Source organism: Lathyrus oleraceus, chromosome 1 (assembly GCF_024323335.1).
Source record: "Lathyrus oleraceus cultivar Zhongwan6 chromosome 1, CAAS_Psat_ZW6_1.0, whole genome shotgun sequence".
NCBI lineage: Eukaryota > Viridiplantae > Streptophyta > Magnoliopsida > Fabales > Fabaceae > Lathyrus > Lathyrus oleraceus.
In genome coordinates, this window is record NC_066579.1 from 405,255,680 (window position 1) to 405,282,457 (window position 26,778).

The 26,778-nt window shown below is 35.1% G+C and overlaps 2 protein-coding genes across 7 annotated transcripts; one reads left to right on the forward strand and one right to left on the reverse strand.

Annotated features, from left to right (window-relative positions):
- Positions 1-5,882: 5,882 nt before the first annotated feature.
- LOC127075660 (CBBY-like protein) lies at positions 5,883-14,514 on the forward strand. Of its 6 annotated transcripts, none has more exons than XR_007786621.1 (13): positions 5,884-6,256; positions 6,370-6,419; positions 6,540-6,603; positions 7,051-7,099; positions 7,221-7,289; positions 8,553-8,614; positions 10,804-10,884; positions 11,283-11,437; positions 11,542-11,626; positions 12,432-12,575; positions 12,728-12,848; positions 12,958-13,096; positions 14,032-14,514. XR_007786621.1 is itself a non-coding variant. In XM_051017112.1 (12 exons), exons 1-11 carry the CDS (start codon positions 5,985-5,987, stop codon positions 12,843-12,845), a joined length of 1,149 nt encoding a protein of 382 aa, XP_050873069.1. In that variant the 5' UTR covers positions 5,884-5,984; the 3' UTR covers positions 12,846-12,848; positions 12,958-13,423. The 6 variants fall into 6 exon arrangements, 3 of the variants coding, with proteins under 3 accessions (XP_050873093.1, XP_050873086.1, XP_050873069.1); XR_007786620.1 differs by lacking the exon at positions 14,032-14,514 and adding an exon at positions 13,880-13,902; XR_007786622.1 differs by lacking the exon at positions 14,032-14,514 and adding an exon at positions 13,235-13,423.
- Positions 14,515-17,029: 2,515 nt separating this feature from the next.
- LOC127111726 (uncharacterized) lies at positions 17,030-18,921 on the reverse strand. The gene is made up of 2 exons (XM_051046198.1): positions 17,910-18,921; positions 17,030-17,781 (listed from the first exon to the last, which is right to left on the reverse strand). The coding sequence occupies exons 1-2, from the start codon at positions 18,919-18,921 to the stop codon at positions 17,030-17,032; spliced, it is 1,764 nt and encodes a 587-aa protein (XP_050902155.1).
- Positions 18,922-26,778: the final 7,857 nt, after the last annotated feature.

Below are 26,778 nucleotides of genomic sequence, written 5' to 3' on the forward strand. Positions count from 1 at the left end.
AGAAGTTTATAAAATCAGAGGTTGTTTATAACTTCAAACCAATACTATTATAGTAGATTTACTTCCTGGATTGGATGCCCCCAGATGTAGATGACGTTACACTGGACTGGATTAACAATTGACGTGTGTGATTTAATTACTGCTTTTTACACTATACTTATTTCTATCGTGACATGTCCTGAACCTGGTGCCGTGGTATTATATATGACATTTGTTATCTGCTTACTACTATTGTTGTGTGAAGTCCTGATATCAGATGTCGTATCCGATGTCACAATACTAATATCAGGACTTCACACAACAATAATAGTAAGCATATAACAAATGCCATATACAATGTCACGACACCAGGTTCATGACATGTCACACCAAAAATAATTACAGTGTAAAAAACAGGAATTAAATAACACAAGTCAATTGTTAACCCAGTTCGATGCAACGTCACCTACATCTGGGGACATCCAAGCTAGGAAGGAAATCCACTATAATAGTATTAGTTTGAAGTTCTAAACAACCTATGGTTTTGCAAACTTCTCACATAATCACTACCCTTGGAATTTCTATCTAAGACTCTCTTAGATATGAGACTCCTTTCACTTCCCTTCAATCACATAGCAGTGATAACAACTTAAAATAATCAAAGAACAAAAGACACACTTCTAATGAAATAGAATACACTCTTGCTTAAAAGCTCAGGAGTGATTCACAATTATAACTCAATAAACTCAGTCCAATTCATGTATCAAAGAGAAACTAGAATGACTCACAAATAACAACGACAACTAAACCCTAACAATAATAATTTCCAACACAACTTCTTACTTTTCTTCGGTTTAGAATCACCATTTAAATAGCCTTATAATAGCATGGGCTTCGGGTTAAAAAACCAGCTGATCCAAAACAAATCAAATCAAATATGATCAAATCAAATTTAATGTCTCCTTAAATATTTTGACATTTGTTCTACATAATATTTGATCAAATCAAATCTGATGTCTCCTTAAATGTTTTGACATCCATTTTGCAGAATCAAATATGATGTCTCCTTAAATGTTTTCACATTCATTCTGCAGAATCAAATTTGACATCTCCTCAAATGTTTTGACATCCATTGTGCAGAATCAAATTTGATGTCTCCTTAAATGTTTTGACATCCATTCTGCAAAATCACATATAATGTTTCCTTAAATGTTTCGACATTCAATCTGCATAATCTTCTAAAGAATCAAATCAAATCTGATATAATGTTTCCTTAAATGTTTTGAGAATCATTCTTAGGAAACATTGCACAGCTGGAACAAATCTTTGAGCTTCTAAAATACGCACTTTGAACTGCAGAATGTGTGAATCAAATCATCAAAGAATCTTCACTACATACACGTTGAAAAACAAATCTTCCAAGAAACTGAAACAACAATAGGCCACGATGTCGTACAAGCATGTCTAGACATCGTGTCCAACATCTTGCTATTTCACTTATTTTAACAAAATACTGTCAATCACAAAACATGTAACTAACAATCTCCCCCTTTGACAAATTTTGACTAAAACAACCTTTGCATCATATAGATGGAGAAAAGATAAAAGAACAACAATAATCACAAGCACACAAACCAAACAACCAAACACTTGGTATAACACCTAGACATATAAGAGGCATACACAACATAAATAAGTAGTAGAAACCCAGCTTCACAGAAAAGACATAGAGAGAAATAAACTCTCACACTCCAAACAAAATGTCAAGACATTCTATTTGACATCACAATAAACACACAACTACCTAAGCACAAACAAAATTATCTGAAACAAAATGTCAAGATATTTTGTTTGAGATCACAGCAAGTACATAACAGATCAAACTCCCCCTGAATATCATGATCAACAACACCGAAATAACTCTCACTGTCACACATGAACCATACTCCCCCTCAAAGAAACAAACTTCACACATAGCCTTCACAAAGAGATAAAAAGATCAATAGCACAACTAGCACAATCAATTATTTGACATTGTTTGTCTCGCCGATTCGCTGCTTTGTCATCATAAGGTGAGTTTCTCAGAGTCTACTTTACTCATAACAAAAATGAAGATCATCGATAAGTAGTTTACCGCATATATTAGGTCTTGCAGCACATTAGGTCCTGCAAAGATCCTATCAATATATTACATTTTGTAAAATACTTCACAACAAATCACTGGAATATGCTTATGTTTATCACAATTCACAAAGGTCCATTAAATTTTATAATATATTTTCGACTTCTATGATTGTCTATTTCTACAATACATAGGACATCAAACGACTTTTCAATTTAATGCAAAATTAGTCAAGCTATGTTTAGGGCAAAATCAATACTGAGATCAATCCCCAAAACCAATTCTCACATTAAGTTCTTAAAGTGATCACAAATATTAGAACCAAATAGAATGGAATTGATGAACTTATCTGCATAAAAGCTATTGTCACCAATAATGTTGTTGGGTAAAACTCTGCATGACATCATGATGCAGAATTAGACCATCGTACCGAGGCTTCCGTCGCTTTTCAGGATATACCATGGTACTGTGGCACTCGTGAATCCAACTGACTGCATGTTTGGTATATTAGTTGTACGACTTGGTTTCACCCCTGCATCATTCGATGCAGCAGTTGTATGACTCGGTTCAGCCCCTACTTAATTTGGTACTTCACCTGGTTCAGCCCTTGGTTCATTCGGTACAACACCTGTGCCATATGGTTTAATATTTGCATCATTATCACGTGGCAGCATAGTCACGTTCAACACACAATCACAACAATAATATAACACATAACAATATTTTAATAACAATAATTTTAACTATTAGTTAATTACTATACAACACTACACTAAATAAAAAAAAGACTTGATAAACTAAAGGATGGTTGAGGATCACTTATCTTTTGGTAGCGGCGGTGGCGACAACTTTAATAACAACTTTGATGACGAGAGTTAATATCGTTGTTGTTGTGGTCGTCGACGCACCTGCGTACTTGTTGATAGGCTTGTAACTCTTCCAACATGTAGGATATATATGCCATTAACATCATCATTGAAATTTCATGAACACTTGAATGTTTTCCAAAGGTTAACACTTTCAAGATATATGTTGTGACAAGCCCAACTATGACTCCAAGCATAATGCTTGCTGCGAATAGATATAAGAAATCACCAATAACACATAATGCTTTGTCGTCAAGTCTTCAAACATCAAGCTTTTGAACTGTATTGAAGAGTATAACTGATGTTGCATCATTTACCACTCCTTCCCTAAAGACTAAGTTGTATGGTAAAGGAGTAGCTTCTTGATTAAGAACCTGTAGCGTACAAATTGTGTCGGTTGAGAAGAAAATTGTTCCTAAAGTTGTTCTTTCCAGATTTATTTATGTTGGATCTTTCCCTGGTGTGTTGGCGTTGTTATGCTACTCTGTCTTAGGCAAACATGTCGGTAATAGAAACTGTCACTGAGCGATAGACATCACCATTGTTTCACTGGAAGATCTCGGCATAATCCCCTGGTTTACTTGTATAACCTTAACAATGTTTGACCGTAAATAAAATCTGGGATCAATCCCATAATTAACTTCCCGCATACGATGCAACTAGTTACGATTTTCTTCAATAAATAGGTGAGGTTGTGCCATACATCAGAGAGTGACACAAGCGGGAACGATACTCTAAAAATTTGGGTCGCTAAGGTCCGATATGAATCTTGATCTAACTCGCGGCGAATCAATTCAGTGATCCAAACAAGATCTCTGAAGTGTGAATGCCAAATTCTTGTATCACTCTCTGATCTCTCTGTATTTTCTGAGATCGACTTCATTCAATCCAACGCTGTTAATGGAGACAATCTCTAGATTCAGAAGAGAGTTGATAGTTTTTGCATCGGCTCTGAATTTACCATTGCGAACAAATGCACGAACTAAATTGACATGCGCTTTGAAGAATGATTAGATTGAAAAAATGTTCTATTGAAACTGAGTTGTGCATTTTTCGACAAGGTTGCTCTGCGTTGGGAGAGTCATTGGAGAGCCGACGGATGTCACTATGATGACATTTGATGGATGGACCCAAAGAGAGAAAGTGTTTAAGGGTTCAATGTGTACAGTGTAATGGTATGTTCAAGCAACCAATTTTGTGAAATTGGAAATCAATTTGATATGAAAAGTGATTGTTTATGTTTCATTGCGTGGCCCGGGAGACTTTTATTGGAGCTCCACGGTGCCAAATGTTCATGATAAATACATAGAGATTTCTCATATATTTTCTCCTTTTTGTGTGTTATTCATAGTTCAGGTTTTTCCCTGTTTGGTATCCAGACTCCCGTATTTATCCTATTATTCTCCCTATCCCAGGACTCTCCCAGGACTCCAAGAGACTTATCCAATTACTTTTTTATGGATATACTTACGGTGTGATGATCATTAGCAGAATACTTGTTACAATCTTCCATTATTGATAAATGTGATATCGTTCCATGATTTATGGAAGAATGTTGTAACGGAGAAATCATAATTTCATAACCGGTGGGTGAATGACCTTTGATTATTCCTTCTAGAATCCGAGATGAGGGCATTCTATTTAAGTAAGCCATCTCAGGCATATTAGAATCCAGGATGCATATATTCTATAGTCGTTACACTGATTTGTACTTATTGTCCGAAAATAGACCTATGAGAATTGACTCCTATTTATTTCATAAGTAGCAACTTAGTTATCTTTTCAAGTATTCGGCATATCCGACTTTCAACTCTCGAGCATAGTGACTTATAACTTGGTTTTGAGAATTTTGGAGTGTCCAACCCCTTTTCACTTTTTAGAATTATATTATTAAAATTAAAATTGAATGAATTCCTATGTGACTTAATATATCGTATATAAAAAGCCAAAGAAGAATTGCACTATATAAATATAAAAGAAAAAAAAAACGTAAAAAAAACAAAACAAAATGGCGATACTGATTTTCTTCTTCATTTCAATAATAAAATTTTAATTACACTCCCAGTTAATGAACACATTTTTTTTTATATTTGATAATAATGTGTCAATCGAGTTAAATTTTTTTAGGTAATTGTTAGTAGAAGAAATGAAAAATAAAATAAAAGTTACATCATAATTATACTCGTTCCGTTCCTTTTTAAGTGTTATTTTTTAATTTTTTATATAAAAAAATTAATCATGGTTATTTTTCAAACAATAATGATCCTTTTATCTATAATACAATTAATTATTTATTATATTTATTTTATTTTCTTTCTCTGTAATAATTATTTAGGGATAATTTTGACAAGTTAATACTACCTTAAAATTTACAAGTAACAATTAAAAAAAATACTTAAAGATGAATAGATGGAATAATATATTTATATATTTTGTCTCATTTATGTTTATAAATAACTATAATATATATATATATATATATATATATATATATATATATATATATATATATATATATATATATATATATATATATATATATATATATATATATATATATATATATATATATATATATATATATATATATATATATATATATATATATATATATATATATATATATATATATATATATATATATATATATATATATATATATATATATATATATATATATATATATATATATATATATATATATATATATATATATATATATATATATAATAATTATAAGTAAATATTTTACTTTTTAAATAGATTTAACTCATAATGTATTTAGACCCTATATGGACTAAATGTAAAAAAACTAAATTTATTTACAATAGTGATCGTGTATACACACTTGTGTGAAAATATGACCGACCAAAAAAGAAAAGAATACATGTCAAAATATTACCAGAAAAAAGGAGTACGTGTCAATGCAAGTCAATCGTGAGTCTATGATGTATAATTGAAAAATATCAGACTAAAGAGAATTTTAGCTAGAACTAAGCTGCTTAACAGGGGTTACCATGGCAACAACAACACAGTCACTAGCAAGTTCATGTTCAATTCTTTCTCCGCATATAGCTCTGCAACGCATTCGCATTCCACGCGCATTCAACTTCATCCACACATCTAACTTTCCCAAAGCCACAACGAATGTAACCGTTTCCCATCAATTTTCCTCTTTCGGGTTTCCCGGTAAATCTCCGCGCGACACCACTGCCATCATCGCCGCTTCATCCACTGACGACAGCGGCGTCACTTCTCAAGATCTCGCAGTTTTTCTCGAAGTCCACGGGTGAATTTTCGCTTTTCTTCCTTATTCGAACAATCTCGTTTCAGTTTCACTCTGCTCAATTTGTTTGAACTCTTGTGTTTGTTAATTGTTTTCTATTTTTTTTGGTTTTTTAGGGTTCTTGTGGATGCATACCGTGTAGGGAATCGCATAGCCTTCAATAAAGGTATGAACAGTTATACTGTGCTCATTGCTCATCTATAATTCCATATTCTGTGTGTTATTTATTCTGTTTTCATGAAGTGTAACGAGCTGTTGTTTTTCGATTTCGATCTTGTGCTTGCAGCATTTGAGAAACTTGGACTTGATTGTGCGAGCTGGAACGAACCTGTCTATTCAGATCTTTTAAGGTGTTTTTTTTGTTGTTATTTATTAGATTATTTTCTTGCCTATGCATGTGTTCTAATGAAGAAGGTGATGACACATTTAGATTTCATGAGTTCATGTTAATCAATGCATTGAATTTCATTGAAGTCTCAGTTTGGTAAGGATTTGGATTTTGTGCAGTCATGCAGTCATGGATCTCAGCTGTAAGATGAAGATAAGATAGCTTGTATTATGATTTTACCATATTGGCTTTAAAATATACATCTCGTAATTCAAGTTGTGTGATCTTCAACTAGTGCTTGAGATCCCTTTACTGCATGTTTTTTCCTGACCACAATGAATCTGGAATTGGTAAGGTAGTTTAATATTGAAACATCTTTAGTATTGAATCATTAAACAATGGAAATTTACATGAACAAATACATAGGTTGCTTCCCTTGTTTGTAAACCATTTTCTAATAACTTTTCAGAAGAAGCATTGGAGATGAGGAAAAAATGCTATTCTTGTATTTTAATCGAGTAAGCTGTTCATCTTTTGTCTGATGCATGGGCGAGAAAGCATGATTATTGGTAGCTTTTGGTTGTTTTCTTCATTGCAAACATTAATTACATCATATTCTGCTGTCATTGTCTTTAACAGATTGGGTGGCCTTCGTCATTACCCACAAATGAGAAGGGACTCTTCACAAAAAGTGTTTTGCTGGAAAAGGTGAACGTTCTTACACTTGGTCTTGATGAATTGTATACTTCTGATGTTCAATGTTTATTCAAAAAAAGAAAAATTAATGTGATTTTACTTTGGTCTATGAGGACTGGGAGGCAAATTACGTGTACTTAATTAATGTGCTTTTACTTAATCCGTGAATGCTCTCTTTATAATGAAAATCCGTACTATAGTTTTGGTGTATAAATGCCCAACTAATATCACCTATTTTGGAAATTTATACTGTGCATTTATATCCTTTATACACTCCAAAACTATAGTAGTTAGAGAAGCCTTTTTCTTTTGCTATATCAAATATTTAATGGAGTATTTTGTTGTTAGACAGGAAAGTTTGTCAATTGTTGACCAGTTTGATCAAAAAAAGTCGATGTTATTTGCTGTTTAGAAGTTTAAAGCGACCTTTTCATCTGCAACAATTAATTTCAAAATATATTGTACTTAGATGATTAGTTTGTTTGAAGTTTCTATTTAGAGTTGATAATATATGAAGACTTAGAAATGAAGACAGCTACACCAACGACAATCTAATCATGAGTTTCCCTTTAATATTATTACACAAGTTTTTTTATGGAAAAGAGCACTTTTTTAATGGCCAACTAGTTTCATGTACCTAAGCAAACAAAGGAAGTGCTATGAGGAAGACTGGCTTAAGAAATAGAGATCATCAATATGGATATTAGTAGTAGAATCAACCTCAATGGCAAAAATCAAACTAGTTGTATTTCATAATTCAGATTGACTGCTTAATGTGGAAACAAAACACCTTATTTTCAGATGTGGGGCAGGTCAAATAAATTTGGATTAGATATAGACCTGTAATTAGGAACGAATCATTTTGATTAGACATCTTACATTAGTTTTCAAGATGAATCCTGAACTTCGAGGGGGAGAAAATCAGGCTGAAGAATTTTGATTGTGGATTCTTTTTGGCTGTGTTGGAATTTTCCATTGAAGTTGTAACTGATGTTGACTATGGAACTTTAATATTCTAGGAAATGTTTTATTGCTATTTATTATCCGTGTAATTGTATATATTCATGATTAATCCTTTGATGTGTGTTCTAGGAAATGTTTTATTCCTATTTATGATTCGTGTTATTGTATATTCATAATTAATCCTTTGTATGTAGTGTTTATATCCCAATAACCTATTTTTTCTTTTACTCCCTTTGATAATAAGATGGCTTGAAAGTGAGATGACAAGAACTTGTTAACCATCCTATTTAACACTTTATCACAAATTGGCAGGAAAAAGCTTTGGAAGAGTTTGTGACCTCAAAAAGTCTACCTCTACAGCCTGGTGTTGAACAGTGAGTTATCTATCATTCATTGAATATGATTTTGTATGAGTTGTGTGTTTTATTTGTTGTGTTATTTAATATGAATCTACAACACATAGTATGTTGTTAAACTCAGCGGTTCCGGCTGTTATCTTGGCACGGAACAACAAAATCAAGAAAACCACGTTAGGCTGTGCTGTTTGGTCACATATGAGTGACTCGGCTGAAAAGATCGCAGTAATAGGATTGGACTCAGAACGACACTGAGTCAGAGCGGCCGCTCCGGCCCCTTACATTTTTTAAGATAATAAGGTTATTTATTTTATTTGCATTTGCAAACGTGTTTTGCTCAATGCTCAAGACTTCTTACTTTTATTTCTATATATGAATACTTCATGAATTTTGATTAATTTATTAATAATTATGTGTTCATTAATATTAACTATATTAGTATCCGCCTAACCAAAATATCGGCCGTTCCGCTTTGCACTCCCGTTCCGTTCCATTTTTTGAAGATGGCTGCGCGGTGCCGCGATCTGAGATTGATAACATAGACACATACCCATTACCTCCTAATCATTGAACTCGTGACTAGAGGTCACAGGATTGAGTTGCGGAATCAGTTTCTTGCAAATACAAGGTAAATTAAGTATAATAATATATCATTAATTGGTCTGGCTCTTCCTTGGACCCAGCCATAAAAAAGCTTTATGGCACCAAGTTGTCCTTTATTTATGGGGATCTATCTCTTAAAGGAGCTGTATTTTTTAGGCAAAGTTAGGTGAACAATATGTACATTAGTTGAAGAGAAATTTCAAGGGTTCTTAAAGGCATCACCAAGACATCTTCTATGAGTCTCAAGGATCAACTAGCAGGCATTTTTATGAAAACCCTGTGGAGTCCTAGGATGGCATACTTATGTAGCAAATGGCATATACTCCACCTAGAAGAGTGTTGATTATAATTCATGTATCCATGATTTGTCTACTTCCCTTTTATTCTTTAATATGGTAGTTTCCATAGCTAGAATTGATATCATAGTCATTATCCTTTTCAACCCTAAATTTCAAGGATTCTTTGAGTCTATAAATTGTGTACATAACTACATATACATGCACTGTACTGTTATCTCACATTAGTTAGTGAATAATATCAGAGTTTTCTAGTATTTCAAATCATACCAAGACATCCTTTACATAGTGGTTATTTTCTTAGTCAACTTATCATTTTGCTGGAGCTTATTTCACAATTTTGGTATAGGTTTTGGCCTTAGAATTATTTGGTATAGGTTTTTGTCTTAGGATACTGTTTGGTGCTTTTCTATTCGTAGTAAATTTGGATGGGAGGTTGCAGACTTGGAGAGCCTTAGAAGCATATATGGCTTTCGCATGAGGGGAAGCAAAATAGAGTATTTAGAATGTAATTTTAGCAAAAGGTGAAGCGTTTCTAGTTTAGTGGTGAAAATTGGAGATCATATTATACCACAAGACGTTACGCATTTTAAATACCTTGGGTTCATAGGACAAAACGATGGAAAATAGAAGGGGATGTAAACCACCGAATTCAAGTTGGATGATTGTTTTATGTGATATGAAAGTACCACTCAAAGTGAAGGAAATTTTTTACCGGACAACTGTAAGCCCAACTATGTTGTAAGGGACTAATGTTGGGCGGTAAAGAACCAACACGAAAATAAATTAAGTGTAGTAGAGCCGAGGATATTGCGTTGGATGTGTGGTAGGACTAGGCGGGTAAAATTATAAATGACAACGCTAAAGAGAGTTGGGGTAGCCTGTATAGTAGAAAAGATTGTGGAATATAGACTTAGGTAGAAGAATGTAGGGTAGTCAAACCACTAAAGGTAGAAGAATGCCTAAAAAAACTATAAGTAATTAAGGAAGATCTCAAGATTAATGAGTTGGGTGAAGCATGATATTTGATAAATCATTATGGCGTCGTTTGATCCATGTAGCTGACCCTGCTTAGTGAGATAAGGCTTGGTTGTTGTTGTTGTTGTTGTCATTGTCGTCGTCTTAATGAGGTTTAGAATTGGTAGTTGGTCTTCTATTCATTTTCAGAAGTTTTCAGGTTATGGAAGTCTAATTTTACGATGCTTCTCATTGTCTTCATTGCTTCTTAATATTGAACTATGTTCTAATTGCGCATATTGAACTTTAATCTGTTATTATTTCTCAACAGAGTAACATCTCCATTAACAGGTTTATTGATGATGCATACAATGAAGGAGTTCCAGTGGTAGTATTAACAGCCTACACTAAAAGTGGTGATAATATTGCGAGGTACTTCTATTTAGTTTTGAAACTTTACAATAGTTTAGTATAGGACTAATTAGGTCAATGTTATGGTGGAGGGGATGAATGTGCTTGGGTTTGTTTTGCATAAATTTAGAGTGATATGTACACCCTACCATTCGTTGTCCTCTCTCTCAGTCATAAAATAAATATTACTTTATATAACTACAAGAAAATTTAATATAACAAATATTCTTTGAGCTCTAAGAAAATTTAATATAGCAGATATTCTTTGAGCTCTAAAAAAACTACAATATTTATGAGGTTCACAATACACTATTTTTAGTTTTTGCTCTTTGGTTGTTTAGCTTCCCAGCTTAGTTTCCTGGGAGAACGCGAGCACACTGACATTTCATTCTTTTGGCCATGTTTACCAAAACTTTTAGGAGCATATTAGAAAAGCTTGGTAATGATCGAAGCAAAAAGGTGATTATTGTGGGGATTAAGGAGGCTGAGCAAAGTTTATATGGCCAACTCATCTCAGGAAAGGTGATTGCTTATGGTTTGGATGAAGAGCTTGCCAAGGAAGCCACAAGAGCGGGTATATACTTCTTGAGTTGCTCATTATGTAGGTGTACCTCATGCATGCATATAATTCACTTTGTTGTTTGCTGTGGTGCTTTGTATTTCTGCCATTTTGTCTAGCTTCTGCTGAGAAACAAAGACTGGCAAAGGAGGTAGCATCCATGCTAAATTTGAGTGTTGCGATTGATACTGGCTTACCTGAAAGGTTAGTTCCTTTCACTGGACTTATTTTTGCACAAAATAAGATTTCATTGTCCTCTTCATTATTATTTTTGTTGTGCATAGTTAAGATAAATATTCATTCCTTTAAGTGAGCTAAATTATGGCTCACTACATTGTACCAAGTGATAATGTCCAAGATAAGATAATTGGTGACAACTACAGTTGATCTTGAACAAGGCAAGCCAAATAACTACGGACGGGGAACTAAAAATCTCGAAAGAATTTTTTAGAGGCAGTGGATAGAAAGTGTTACTTCAGATTTATGTAATCATTGTGCTTTGTCAGCTTTTTATAAAATTTCCATGTTCGATTTTAAATTTACTTCAAAAATTTGAATAACAGTTAAAAATTGTGTTTACTTAAATCTGATTTATTTGCATAGGCATATTGAAATATCTTTCTCTGTCATCTCATAGCTATTTTAAAACACTTATGAGCTCACCAGAATAAGAACTGACGAACATATATTAGCATTTGACAGCTATCAGTTGAGAAATGAATGATTGATTGATCTGGATTTCAATAACATAGTCAATACTAATGTTTTAGTCAAATATTATTCAATTCTAGAGAGTTTGTTGGAATTCATTTTGTATTTGATAAAATGATCTTAAAAGTTCGTTACAATATGATTACTCGGTCCTTTGTATATAGGCTGAGTGGCTAACTAATTATCTAAGCAATGGACAGCTGTCACTTACAGCTTTCACAAGAAGCTAACCAGTAAAGTAAAAACAGAATAGAGTAAGTCCTACAAATATAATTTAATCTGTTGATCATCTGTCCAGTCTAGATAAGATTGTGACTGCGCTACATGCGGGAGCAGAATGTGCAGGGCTACCTATCTGCAACTGTGTCCTTGTTGCAGGAAGCCATTCTGGAGCAGTTGGAGCTGAACGGGTGGGCATGCCGTGCGTTGTTCTACGAAGCAGGTGATTACTTTGTTCTTAGAAGTTCAATGAACGAATTCAAAGAACATGTCTGTTGTAGATATAAACAGAAGTTCCTTAACATCAACAGGATTCTGACTTATTTATTTTTTGAAATGGTATAAATGTTTCTTATTTTTAATTGTTTCAAGTAGTTTGACATCTAGAGCTGAGTTCCCCTTAGCAATTGCCACTATGGATGCGTTTGGAGGTGGAGATCTGACCATTTCAAAATTACGCGATCTATGCCAGAAGAAACAACCAAAGGATTGAGTGGTAATTTTTGTAAGCTACAATATCAATTGTTTATTGTTTAACACGCTCTTTTACATGAATCTAACTTGTGATGATGCTGAATAGTTTCCCTTATATTATCATGTGCCAGAGTTTTGTATCAATTACCCGCAAGAAATTCAAAATAAGAACCAAGTATCCACTTGCTCTGGGTCTGAAGCTGGCAAGCAAAAGCACCGTGCCTATAGAAAGGGAGTGTAAGATAGTGTCTTCAGAGACAATTTTTGCTGGTACGATAATTCCTATCATTTCGTATTGATATTTGGTGCTTCATTAGCAAATCCACATTATAGGATGAAACAAACTATAATAATTTATCATGTGACTTTTGCTTTGGTAACTGTGTGATATCTATCATCTTTCAACAGCCTAAGAAAAAGCTATTCTTAGAGTCATTTTGGCTGCGAAAAAGCTTTAACTGCAGTTGCTGAGTAAATATCATTGTAATCTGATGTGATGCTGTTATTTGAACAAGAGCTGAGATACATGATGATTATGTATTTCTCAGTTTAACACTTGAGTGTGTGACCTTGATGAGTTAAAAATTAAATGTGGAACTTAGTGTGTTATTTTTTAAAATAATGAATTGATTTTGATAAAAAATAGATTAAATGTAAAGTGGTGTCTAAGGTGAGCGGCCTTGTTTGATAGTAGGATTTCAACGTTTATATGAATGCTAATCACCATGCACCATCAACATCTATGTCATGCCTATGTGCTCTCAATCCTTCAACATCTATGTCATGCCTTTGTGCTCTCAATCCTTCAGCTCTCTGACTCTCGAACTTTTCTCTTTCGTCCCTCACCTATCCATCTTCATTACAACGGCAACAACCTTTGTCGCTCCCTTTACGATATTCCTCTCGTACTCGCCGACCAGATCTAGCCAACATTTGACATACTCTTATTTGCATGTGCATGATTGATAATAAGTTTTATTGGTTCAATGATGTTGAGGGTTTACCTAAAATATTTGATAGTCTCCTTCAATGCATTCCGTTACTTCCTTGTAGGTAAATCATGGTTGATGATACCTACAATAAAATTCAAGAATAAGTCCTTTAAAAAAAAATAGCTTCAGGAATAAATCATGGTTTGATACATTTCTTCGTAGTTATATCTAAAATGGGTTTCAAGTTGTTTGCATGAGTTCGGTGATATGCAGGTGAAGGCTGAACGAAAGAAGGCTTCACAATCGCTCTGTGCAGTATGCAGAGAGAATCGCTCTGTGCAGTATGCAGAGAGATGTGAGGGAATGGATGCTAGGGAAGGAATCCGAGAGTATCTGTATGTACTCAAGCAAGGAATGTAACTTTCTTATAAGTAACCGATGCAAAGAGTAATAAAAGTGTTATAGAATGCAGAGAAAGAAGAGGATATTTGTGAATTGTATGATGTCCTCATTCAGCAATTACAACTCAAATAGGCAGTTCTGTTTCAACCCACGTTGGGGACTCTTTTCTCTGCAACGCCAATTCTAACAAAGTAAATAATTTTTCTTATAAGTATTTCAAATACTCTCAAGAGTTTGTACGTAGGAATACGCAAGATAATTCAGCATATATTCGAGTTTGCACAAGATTGGTGAAAATTCAAATGTAGGGAAGGTGAAATCCGAAATTTTATGTGAAGAAGATAGGTTTTTTTAATGATGTTTTTTTGAATGCGAAATGATCAATTTATAGGTCAAACTGATGTTGTTTCATAAGGTTGCGACCCTTGATGAAACACACTTTCAGCAACAATTTTCAAACATTGCATTGTTTTGCTTACAACAACACTTGTACCAAATATTGCACTATTTCGCCTACAACAACACTTTTAAAGGTTGCACTGTTTCGCATTCTATAATACTTCACAAAGTGTTGTCTATTTTTGAATTCAAAACTATTGTAACACTTCACAAGTGTTGCTTATTTTTGAATTTAAATCTACGACAACACTTCACAAGTCTTACCTATTTCTGAACTAAAAAATTAATTTTCACTTAAATATTTTCTTGTCATTTTGGAATACATTCAATATTATTAGTCGTTAATAATTTACAACAACATACAATTAGGTATAGTTAGATATCTTTCAATTTAAAACTTAACTTTAGTGGCAACAACACAGTCTAATCGGAAAATTAGGTATCAATGTGTTTAAACCATTAATCCATATGATTAGATTGGTGTTGCCTTACACACATTTTTTAAGGGTTCTTCTCTTACATATCTCGCATAATACTTATATATGATCGTGTGCTTTTCTATTTCATGAATTTTTTGTGAAAGAAACTTCAACTCTCACTTTGAGACGACAGCATCTCGAAATTCACATAGGTGAAGTTCATATTGTATCATTTTTCATGAGATACTTATTCTTGGTATTGAACTTCATTAAAAGTTTGAAAAACGTAACCATCAATTTAAAATAGTCGACATTATTATCAAATGTTTGACAAACATCTAAATCAACGACTTGTTGTTACCCATTGAATCTTAAGGTTAATGTTCTATTAACGTAAAATTGGGTTGACACCACTGTTGAAACTCTTATTCAAGGAGTTTTAACCTCATACCTCTCGAGGTTATCTTTACTAAGTCTCAAGCCAATGACTTAGTTAAAATTCTAGTATCAGATATGAGATGTCGAAGGTAATGTCACGACACTAATATCTGAACAACAAGTGAAATATGAACAGAATAAAAATCAGGAAACAATTGAAAATCGGCACAAGTAATTGTTAACCCAATTCGGTGCAAACACACCTACGTCTGGGGGCTACCAAGCCAGGAAGGAAATCCACTAAATCGAATTAGTTCAAAGACTCTCAACAAACAACTTCAAGTTACAGTCTTTTCACCTAATCTCTACCCGTGTGATTTCTATCTAAGAACTCTTAGACATGAGACCCTACTCACTCCCCCTCAATCACATCAGTGATACTAGAACAAATACCAAAAAGAAAGAAAACACACTTCAAGGACACACACTTGATCTTGCTTAAAAGCTCGAATCAAGTAAACAAATACACTCGTACTTCAAATCTTAGAGTGGACAAATTACAACTCAAAAACTCAATCCAATTCACACATCAACAAGATGGATGAATGACTCACAATTCACAAACGTCCACAAGACTAAAACCCTAATACTCACTCACTTCACTGTTCGTGTTTTCTATATATAAAACAGGGTTTACATAGTCTTTAAATAAAGGCTTTCTAAATGGGCTTGGGCAACATGAAACCCTAATTCTATTTATTGCGTATTCCCTAAGAATTAGCAGCCAATCATTCCTTTTCGGGAAACAAAATATTCTGGCTTTAAATAGAATTACTCCTTGAATAATGCATGCAATCTCCATATAAGCACACAAAGACTTGCATGAAAAACGCAACAACAAAATACATAACATTCAGACTGAATGTTCTGTATATACATGTCGTAACATCGGGTCTGACATCTTGAATAAATCATGCACAACCATATCAAACAACCTGCAGAAAGCTGATATCACATGTCAAGACTACAAGCGTGACATCTTGTGATAACACTAAGTTTTACCAAAATTGATGCCAATTCATAGAACCAACAAACTCCCCCTTTGGCAAATTTTGGCTAAAACAAACAACATATCACACGTTCACAAGAAATCAATCAGAGCATCAGTTCAGCAACAGAAAAAAACATACACACATCACTAGCAAAAATAACAACTAGTAAACATCAGGACACACAAGTTGTTGTACTCTCCCTCAAGTCCATGCAACTTCCCAGAACACAACAACTCCCCCTTAAGCCAGTCTACAACAAGCAACAACCACACTGCTTCACACAAACAGAACACAGAGAATTCTCCCCATGTACCAAACAAATAAACACCAGAATTCTCCCTCCGTATCAGACAAGCAAAGCAACAATAATACTACAGAGCTAAGATAAGATACTCAGCTACATCTACAGCTACTTCTCCCCCCTTTTAGCCAAAAGAGACCAAATAGACAAAATAAATGTCTATCTAGTCATTAACAGAAATACCAGAAGTTAAAGAGTTACATCACTAAGTACATACACAACTGTAAGAATTCTGAGAAACAAACAAAAAAACACACACAAAGAAATCCACCAAAAAACCAAGAAAACCATCAAAACAAGAGGGACCAAAGCCAACAGAGCTACTCAGTAGAGTTTGAGTTTGCAGCCTCTTCAGCAGCACCAGAAGCAGAATTGCCACTTGCATCACCATTGTTAGCAGACCTCTCACTAGAGGTGTGGGCTTCAGCTTCTTCTTCATGGCTGACATTAGCATGTTCAACATTTTCACCCTCAGTTTGCTCCAAGCTTTCAATCAAGGCTTCCAAAGATTGTTTTCTAGCTGTGGCTACCCTAATCCCTTCACCTAGCTCTTTGCATGTCTCCTTAAGCTCAGCAATCGCTCCAACTTTTGAGACTGACCTCCTCATGGCAGATGTCATGACAATATCCTCGACATGACTGCCTTCAAAGAGTTTGTAGTGCACAGACAAAGTTGGTTTTCTCCTACTAGGTAAATCATTTGAGCACAGAATACCAGGATGTTGATTCAAGATAATTCCACAGGTCATATAGGGAAAAGCAATTGGCAACTTAACTGCATTAGTAGTTGCATGCTTGATGATTTGATCAAACATATATCTACCATAGTCAAATTTCGCTTTTGTCCCAACAACAAAAATAAACCTCCCAAGAGTATTAGCAATGGTGGAAATATGGTTGGTAGGGACCCAGTTAGCAACTCCTATTTTATGCAGGATAACACACTTGATAGTCAACTTCCCAGCAGGAAGATGCTTTTTAAAAGGCCAAACTTTCACCTGCTTAGCTGTAATCTCCCTACAGACCTGATTGTCTGTAACCTTTAATTCTCCTGCACCCTTATTATTTATGCCTAGAAAATTATTAATAACAGTAGGAGAGAATGTTATACACTTACCCCTCACATACACCTTGCAGAACTCCTTGCTGTTCTTATCAGAAATATCCTCAGGAATATTAACAATAAATTCCTTGATAAACCTTCGTAGCATTGAGAGAACCCATCAACAGTCTTCAAAAGCCCAACAGCTTGTATCAGGTCCATGACCTCCTTGACATCAACATCATCTTTTCCCAATTCCCTTTCCACAGCTACCCTTATCTGAATCACCAATTTCCACTTAGCAGCTCCATCCTCAAGATGGAAGGAGATGTTATCCAAATGAACAACAGGTACTTTAACAGGAGACTTCCTAACAGTAGTTTTCTTCGCAGGCGAGATGTCAGGGACATCTTCCTCAACATCCTCTTCAGGCTCAGAATTATCTCTGACATTCCTCTTCTTTATTTCAACCTTGCTCCGTGGTTTGGAGGGACCAATGACATCAGTCTTCTTAGCTTCTCTAACTGACATAAGTTCAGCCATAGATTTTCCTTTGCGAGTCTTCATGCGTTTAGTCACACTTGGATTTATGTGATGAATCAAGCTTTCCTCCTGATCATCAGAGCTACCATCCTCTAGATCAATCACAACATTTGCATCATCATGCTTCTCAGAGTGGGAAGCATTAGCCGTGTTAGAGGCCACAGATTTCCCTCTGTTAGACACGATTTGCCCTAGAAAGCGCAACCCTTCAGCAGCCAAGGCCTTTTCAGAACTGGAGGAATCATCACCCTTACCACTAGGTTGTTCAACCTCAAGAGGGGGATACATTTGAGCAAGGGGAGTAGAAACCCCCTTCACAGAGTGACCTTCATTAAGAATTCTAGTAACTATGTCTCTTATAACACGATCAGTATAGTGTGTTCCTTCCTTATACTTAGTGACATGAGTTGAACCAGACGGAATACTAGAGGGATTACCTTGATTGGAACACGCAGAAGCGGAGGCATCAATGGAGATGAGTTGGTTCAAATCAATGTCCGCGGCGGGAATAACAGAGAGATGAGCAACATCCAGAATCTCATCATCAGGGACGCCCATGGGAGGAACACTAAATTTTGGAGTAGACTTAATGTTTTTAGAAGCAGATGTATCTTGATGTTGTGACATTTTGGAGTTTTTCTAGAAAAAGTAAGGTTGCCCTAGTAGAGGTTTGTGGAGAAGGAAAAGGAAGATGGAATAGTTGGAGTAGGTAATGGGGTTATAGAGGTAGCGTGTAAAGATGGAATAGATGGTATTTCCAATATAAGGTAATGATTTACCATAATGGGGACACTTTATTTTAGGAAAATAGACTATAATTTGAGTACTTTTTCCACTCCATATTAATTGCTACAAATTTTCATAAATGCAAATCCCTAATCTCCCTCTTAGGAATTCAAATTGATTTGCATCCAAGGCCTTTGTAAAAATATCAGCTAACTGCATCTCAGTAGCAACATGCTCTAAGGCTACAATCTTATCCTCCACAAGTTCTCTAATAAAATGGTGACAGATATTAATATGTTTGGTCCTCCTGTGCTGATTAGGGTTCTTTGAGATGTTTATAGCACTCAGGTTGTCATAGTACAATGTCATGACATCTTGTGTGATATTGTATTCAGTCAGCATTTGTTTCATCCACACCAGTTGAGAACAACTAATTCCATCTTCTATGTATTCAGCTTCAACAGTAGACAGAGAAACACAATTTTGCTTCTTACTAAACCCTGATATTAGATTGTTCCCCAAGAAGAAACATCCTCCTAATGTGCTTTTCCTATCATCAGCACTTCCAACCCAATCAGTATCACAATAGCCAGACAACACAGAATCAGATCCATTAGTGTATAGCATCCCATAGTCACAAGTGTCATTGATATATTTCAGAATCCTTTTCACTTGGTTTATATGGCTCACCTTTGGTTCAACTTGATATCTAGCACATACACCTACAACAAAAACAATGTCAGGTCTGCTTGCTGTAAGATATAGCAGACTCCCTATCATGCTTCTGTAGAGACTTTGATCCACACTGACACCATTTTCATCTTTAGACAACTTCAGATGAGTAGGAGTAGGTGTCCTCTTGTGGCTTGCATTCTCCATGCCAAACTTCTTAACTATATTCTTGGCATATTTACTTTGAGATAGAAAGATAGAATCTTCCATCTGCTTGACTTGCAAGCCAAGAAAATAAGTTAGTTCTCCAACAAGACTCATCTCAAATCCATACTACATTTGTTCAACAGAATGTTGAACAATCTTACTTGACATCCCACCAAACACAATATCATTCACATAGATCTGAGCAATCATGAGCTTTCCTCCTTTATCTTTGACAAATAAAGTCTTATCAATGCCTCCCTTTCTGTATCCATTGTCAATGAGAAACACTGTGAGTCTCTCATACCAAGCTCTAGGAGCTTGTTTCAACCCATAAAGAGCTTTCCTCAACTTACACACATGCTTTGGAAGATTTGGATCTGTGAATCCCTTTGGTTGTTCAACATATACTTCCTCATTCAAGTAGCCATTTAAGAAGGCATTTTTCACATCCATTTGGAACAGTTTAAACTTCAGAATACATGCCACTCCTAGCAATAATCTAATGGACTCCAAGCGAGCTACACGTGCAAATGTTTCATCAAAGTCAACTCCTTCAACTTGAGTGTATCCTTGAGCTACTAACCTTGCTTTATTTCTAGTAACCACACCTTTTTCATCAGATTTATTCTTGTATACCCACTTTTTTCCAATAACATTTATTCCTTCAGGTCTTGGAACCAAATCCCATACTTCATTTCTCTTGAATTGGCCTAACTCTTCCTGCATGGCATTGATCCAAAATTCATCAGTTAAAGCTTCTTTAACATTCTTAGGCTCAATCTTTGACACAAAACAGGCATGTGAGATCACTTCCCTTGATCTAGTGGTGACTCCTTTATTTAGATCTCCTATAATGAGATCTTTAGGATGATCCTTCTGAATTCTGATAGAGGGTCCCTTGTTTACTTGATCAGCTTCAGGTTCAGCCTGGGTGGACTCACTCTCACTACTTTTATCAGAAGGTTCAACTGGGGCTCATTCAAAAATGTTTCAACATCGTTTGTGACATCAGTCTCTTGATCATCAATAACAACATTGATAGATTCCATCATAACTTTAGTTCTGGAATTAAAGACTCTAAAGGCTCTGCTGTTTGTTGAGTAGCCCAGAAATATCCCTTCATCACTCTTGGGATCCATTTTCCTTCTTTGTTCACGATCAGCCAGGATATAACATTTACTACCAAACACATGGAAGTATTTGACAGTAGGTCTTCTTCCCTTCCAGACTTCATATAAAGTGGTTGAGGTCACTTTTCTCAAGGTTACTCTATTGTGAACATAACAAGCAGAGTTCATAGCTTCAACCCAAAAGTGGTAAGACAACTTCTTAGCATGAATCATAGCTCTAGAAGATTCTTGGAGAGTTCTTCCTTTCCACCACACCATTTTGCTGAGGGATAATGGGAGAAGAGAACTCATGTCTAATCCCTTCAGATGAACAGAAATCAGCAAATTTACTGTTTTCAAATTCTTTCCCATGATCACTTCTGATTCTGATAACATGCCTCTCTCTTTCTCTTTGAAGTCTTTGGAAAAGGTCTTTGAACACATCAAACACATTAGATTTTTCCCTTATAAAATTCACCCAGGTATATATGGAGAAGTCATCCGCCACAACATAAGCACACCTTTTTCCACTAAGACTTTCCACCTGCATAGGCCCCATCAAATCCATGTGGAGAAGTTCCAGCACTTTAGATGTGGTGTCATGTGTGATCTTCTGATGTGACATCTTTGTCTGCTTTCCAATCTGACATTCACCACATACTCTTCCTTCTTCAATCTTTAATTTTGGGATTCCTCTGACAACTTCAGCATATATGATCCTCTTCATCCCTTTAAGATGCAGATGACCCGATTTTTGATGCCATATTTTCACTTCTTCTTCTTTAGCTAGAGCACGTATTGATGAATAGCTAGTTTCTTGAGGAATCCACATGTAGCAGTTGTCCTTAGATCTGACTCCTCTCATGATCACTTCATTTTTTGCATTAGTAACCAAGCATTCAGTTTTTGTGAAGTTCACATTGAGCCTTGATCACATAGTTGACTGATGCTGATCAGGTTTGCAGTCAATCCTTTAACAAGCAACACATTATCAAGGTTAGGAACTCTAGAGCAGTTTAGCTTTCCAATCCCCTTGATTTCACCCTTTGCTCCATCACTAAAAGTTACATAGCTGGTGGCATGAGATTGGAGGTCAACCAACAGATTTTTGCTTCCAGTCATGTGTCTGGAGCATCCACTGTCAAAGTACCAATCTTCTTTGGTTGAGACTTTGAAGGAAGTGTGAGCTATCAAGTTAGTAGCACCAACCCTAGGAACCCACTATTTTCTGTTAGAAGAGATGTTTTGTTTGGGTCTAGATAGATGAGTAGGATTGGGATAACCATACAGCCTAAAGCAAAATGGTTTTATGTGACCAAATTTCCCACAATAATGACATCTCCATCTTTGGTATTTTCCTTTTGAGTGCTTATGTTGTCTTCCCTTGTGATGTTGAGACACCTGATGTGACATCTTTGATTTGCTATTAGAGGGACTACAATCAGGAGAAGATTCATTGAACCCAAGGCTAGTCATGTCTCCTGCCATCTTTCCAGCTTGGAGGATTTTGTCTAAGGTGTCAGATCCACTATTTAGCATTCTGACAGACTTAGTCATCTCATTCAGTTTGAAATTCAGGAACAAGGCTTCAATCTTCAAATTAGAAATGGTTTCTAAGTGTTATGTCTTCTCAGCCTCTAGTTGGGTTATTAGTTTTTTCTGATTCTCCACTTGTTGACACACTTCTTCACTTCTGAGACACAACTTCCTGTAAGAAGTAGCTAATTCATCAAAGGTTAATTCATCATCACTGGAATCTTCATCAGGATCACATCTCCCAGTCAAGGCAACCACAAGATTGGCAGATTCTCCTTCTGTTTCACTTTCAGAGTCATCATCAGACCAAGTAGCAACAAGACTCTTCTTCTGTTTCTTGAGATAGGTCCCACATTCAGCTCTAATGTGACCATATCCTTCACATTCATGGCACTGAATTCCTTTGCCCTGTTTGGATTTTTCTTCAGATCTTGTTCTTCTTCCAGCATCATTGGACCTACTGATGTCAAATGAGTTGTTCTTGACATTAGACTTTGACCTCACATCCATCCTCTTCAGGATTTTGTTGAATTGTCTTCCAAGTAACACTAAGTCATTTGACACGCCTTCATCAGTATCCTGACTACTTTCTTCCTTTTTATCTTCAGTGTTGGACACAAAGGCCATGCTTTTGACTTTCTTTTCAGATCCATCACTCATTCCCAACTCGAATGTTTCGAGGGATCCAATTAGCTCATCCAATCTCATCTTGCAGATATCTTGAGATTCTTCTATGGCAGTCACTTTCATGGAAAATCTTTTGGGAAGTGACCTGGGAATTTTCCTCACAAGCTTTTCATCTGACATCTTCTTACCTAGGGCACTTGAGGAATTAGCAATCTCAAGAATATTCATATGGAAATCATGAATACTCTCATCTTCTTTCATCCTCAAATTTTCAAACTTGGTAGTAAGCAGCTGCAATCTAGACATCTTCACTCTATAGGTACCTTCATGAGTGGTTTTGAGAATATCCCAAGCATCTTTAACCACCTCACAATTGTTCACCAGTCTGAAGATGTTCTTATCAATCCCATTGAATATAGCATTCAATGCTTTAAAGTTTCCAAGAGCTAGTTCATCCTCCTCTTTGGTCCATTCTTCCTCAGACTTCTTTTCGGTTGTAACTTTTCTATCCTTAGTAATGAAAGGATGTTCCCAACCTGTTAGAACAACTTTCCAAGTCTTATTGTCCAAAGATTTCAAGAAGGCTACCATCCGAGGTTTCCAGTAATCATAGTTAGATCCATCCAGAATTGGTGGTTTGTTTACAGATCCTCCGTGTCTGTCCATAGTACCATAAAGTAACGTCCCAAGATCTCACCCAGAACCAGAGCAGGATGCCTGCTCTGATACCAATTGAAATTCTGGTATCAGATATGAGATGTCGAAGGTAATGTCACGACACTAATATCTGAACAACAAGTGAAATATGAACAGAATAAAAACCAGGAAACAATTGAAAAACGACACAAGCAATTGTTAACCTAGTTCGGTGCAAACACACATACGTTTGGGGGCTACCAAGCCAGGAAGGAAATCCACTAAACAAAATTAGTTCAAAGACTCTCAACAAACAACTTCAAGTTACAGTCTTTTCACCTAATCTCTACCTGTGTCATTTCTATCTAAGAACTCTTAGACATGAGACCCTACTCACTCCCCCTCAATCACAGCAGTGATACTAGAACAAATACCAAAAAGAAAGAAGACATACTTCAAGGACACACACTTGATCTTGCTTAAAAGCTTCAATCAAGTAAACAAATACACTCGTACTTCAAATCTTAGAGTGGATAAATTACAACTCAAAAACTCACTCCAATTCATACATCAACAAGATGGATGAATGGCTTACAATTCACAAACGCCCACAAGACTAAAACCCTAATACTCACGCACTTCACCGTTCATGTTTTCTATATATAAAACAGGGTTTACATAGTCTTTAAATAGAGGTTTTCTAAATGGGATTGGGCAGCATGAAACCCTAATTCTATTTATTGCGTATTCCCTAAGAATTAGCAATGAATCATTCCTTTTTGGGAAACAGAATATTCTGGCTTTAAATAGAATTACTCCTTGAATAATGCATGCAATCTCCATATAAGCACACAAAGACTTGCATGAAAAGCGCAATAACAAAATACATAACATTCAGACTGAATGTTCTGTATGCACATGTCGTAACATCGGGTCTGACATCTTGAATAAATCCTGCACAACCATATCAAACAACTTGCAGAAAGCTGATATCACATGTCAAGACTACAAGCGTGACATCTTGTGATAACACTAAGTTTAACCAAAATTGATGTCAATTCATAGAACCAACATTAGTAAATGGATAAGTGAAATTTAATTTGATCGTATATATGTGAATGAAATGATTACATTCTTAATCAATTTACTCACGAAAGAATGTTTAAGTCCTACTTGCCTAGATTTTATGTTATACACTTTGTATGTTCTAGGTAAAGTGGCTTGACTACCGCAATATATTAACACCTTTAAAACATTGCCTTTAGTCAATGGAACTTCCAACAGGAGATTTCTTAACCATTTAGCTTCTTCACTAGCGGAAGCAAGAGTCTCAAACTCTAATTCTATGGTTGAAAGAGTGATCCACATTTGTTTCTTGTTCTTCCAAGAAATTGCACCCCCGACTAATGTAAATTTTCACATAAATGCATATTTATGGTATTCAACACTTGATATCAAACTCGTATCGGTATATCCTTATAATATGGCAAGAAACCTACCATAATGGAGACAAAGATTTTTGGTTTTCATAAGATAGTCAAAAATTCTAATGATGACCTTCCAGTGTTTACTATTTGGATTGCTAGTAAAATCTACTAATTTTACTAATTGCAAATGCTATGTCGGGTCTAGTATATTACATGCACTTGCATATTTCAATGCCACAACTCTTCCATCATTCTTTTGAAGTTTGACACTAAGATCAAATGGAGTACTCACTTTCTTGAAATGTAAGTGTTTGAACTTGTTAAGTACTTTCTCAACATAATGTGTTTGACTAAGTTCATAACCCCCACTATTTCGCTTTACTTTGATTCCAAAAGAGTGTCAACTAGTCGAAGATCATTCATCTTGAATTTGGAAGTTAGAAACCTCTTTGTTTCTAAAATTTCATTCATCTAATTGCTAATGATCAATATGTAATCAACATAGAGACAAAAGAATATCACAATGTTCTCACACGGTTTTATGTACAAACACTTGTCACAAGAATTAGATGAATAAGGTTTTTAGGTAATTATGCATGATTATGTAAGAAGGTTTTTAGATGAAGTGGGAGATAAAAATTTGAGCAATTTAAAGTGATAGTATGAATTGCAATGAGTACCTTAGTCATGTTCATTTGTCTCAAATCTTCACTTGATTTTTTATGTTAAACCTTTTTGATCGGCTTCATCATTGATGTGTATGACACTTATGATCCTTTTTTTTATAATATTTGTCTTTATCAAAATTGAACTAGATATAAGATGTATTCTTCACAATCTTCCACTTTTGATGATGACAAAATATTTGAATTTATGTTTTGATCATGATTGAAAATCTTCCTCTAAGTTGTGTGTTTCCACATTAATTGGTGAATCTTGTAACAAAAAAGTCAAGTTTTTGATGTCATTTGTTTTGGTGCTTGTTTTAATCCATATAAGGATTCGTCAAACTTGCACATCTTTTGTTCATTACCACATAATCTTATATCTGCTCAATGTGAATCTCCTCATCGAGATATCTATTTAGGAATGTTATTTTGACATCCATTTGAGGAACTATATGATCATATGCAAAATAGTTAATGCAAACGATACTCTAATTTTCGTTGTGCTTGCTACTAGTGCATATTTGTCAAAATGATAAACACCTTCTTTTTGTTTAAAAAATCAATGGTCATTAATCTAGACTTGTAGGTGTTTAGTGTATCATCACACTATGATACTTTCTTCTAAACAAGAGGAGTCCCTAGAAGATATTGCTTCCTTATAAGTCTTATGATCATCTTTCACTTGAAGAATAATAGGAATCTTATGAACAAATTTTTAATTATTTCCTTCCATTAGATAAAAGAAATAAATTAATTATCAATTTTGTACGGTCCTAGATCTTTAGCCTTTCGAACTCTCTGAGTCTTTCGGACTCTCTTGCTTATTCTAGGTTAGGATTATGTTTCAGCAATCTATGAAGAACCTTCCTCACGAGG

Bases quoted from the DNA above. Each gene is read 5' to 3' on its own strand.
- LOC127075660 (XM_051017112.1), top strand. From the start codon at position 5,985: ATGGCAACAACAACACAGTCACTAGCAAGTTCATGTTCAATTCTTTCT. The intron at 8,615-10,803 runs GTGAGTTATCTA...CTCCATTAACAG, and splicing joins CTACAGCCTGGTGTTGAACA to GTTTATTGATGATGCATACA. The intron at 12,576-12,727 runs GTGATTACTTTG...TGTTTCAAGTAG, and splicing joins TGCGTTGTTCTACGAAGCAG to TTTGACATCTAGAGCTGAGT.
- LOC127111726 (XM_051046198.1), bottom strand. From the start codon at position 18,921: ATGTCACAACATCAAGATACATCTGCTTCTAAAAACATTAAGTCTACT. The intron at 17,782-17,909 runs GTTTATCAAGGA...ATAATTTTCTAG, and splicing joins GTTCTCTCAATGCTACGAAG to GCATAAATAATAAGGGTGCA.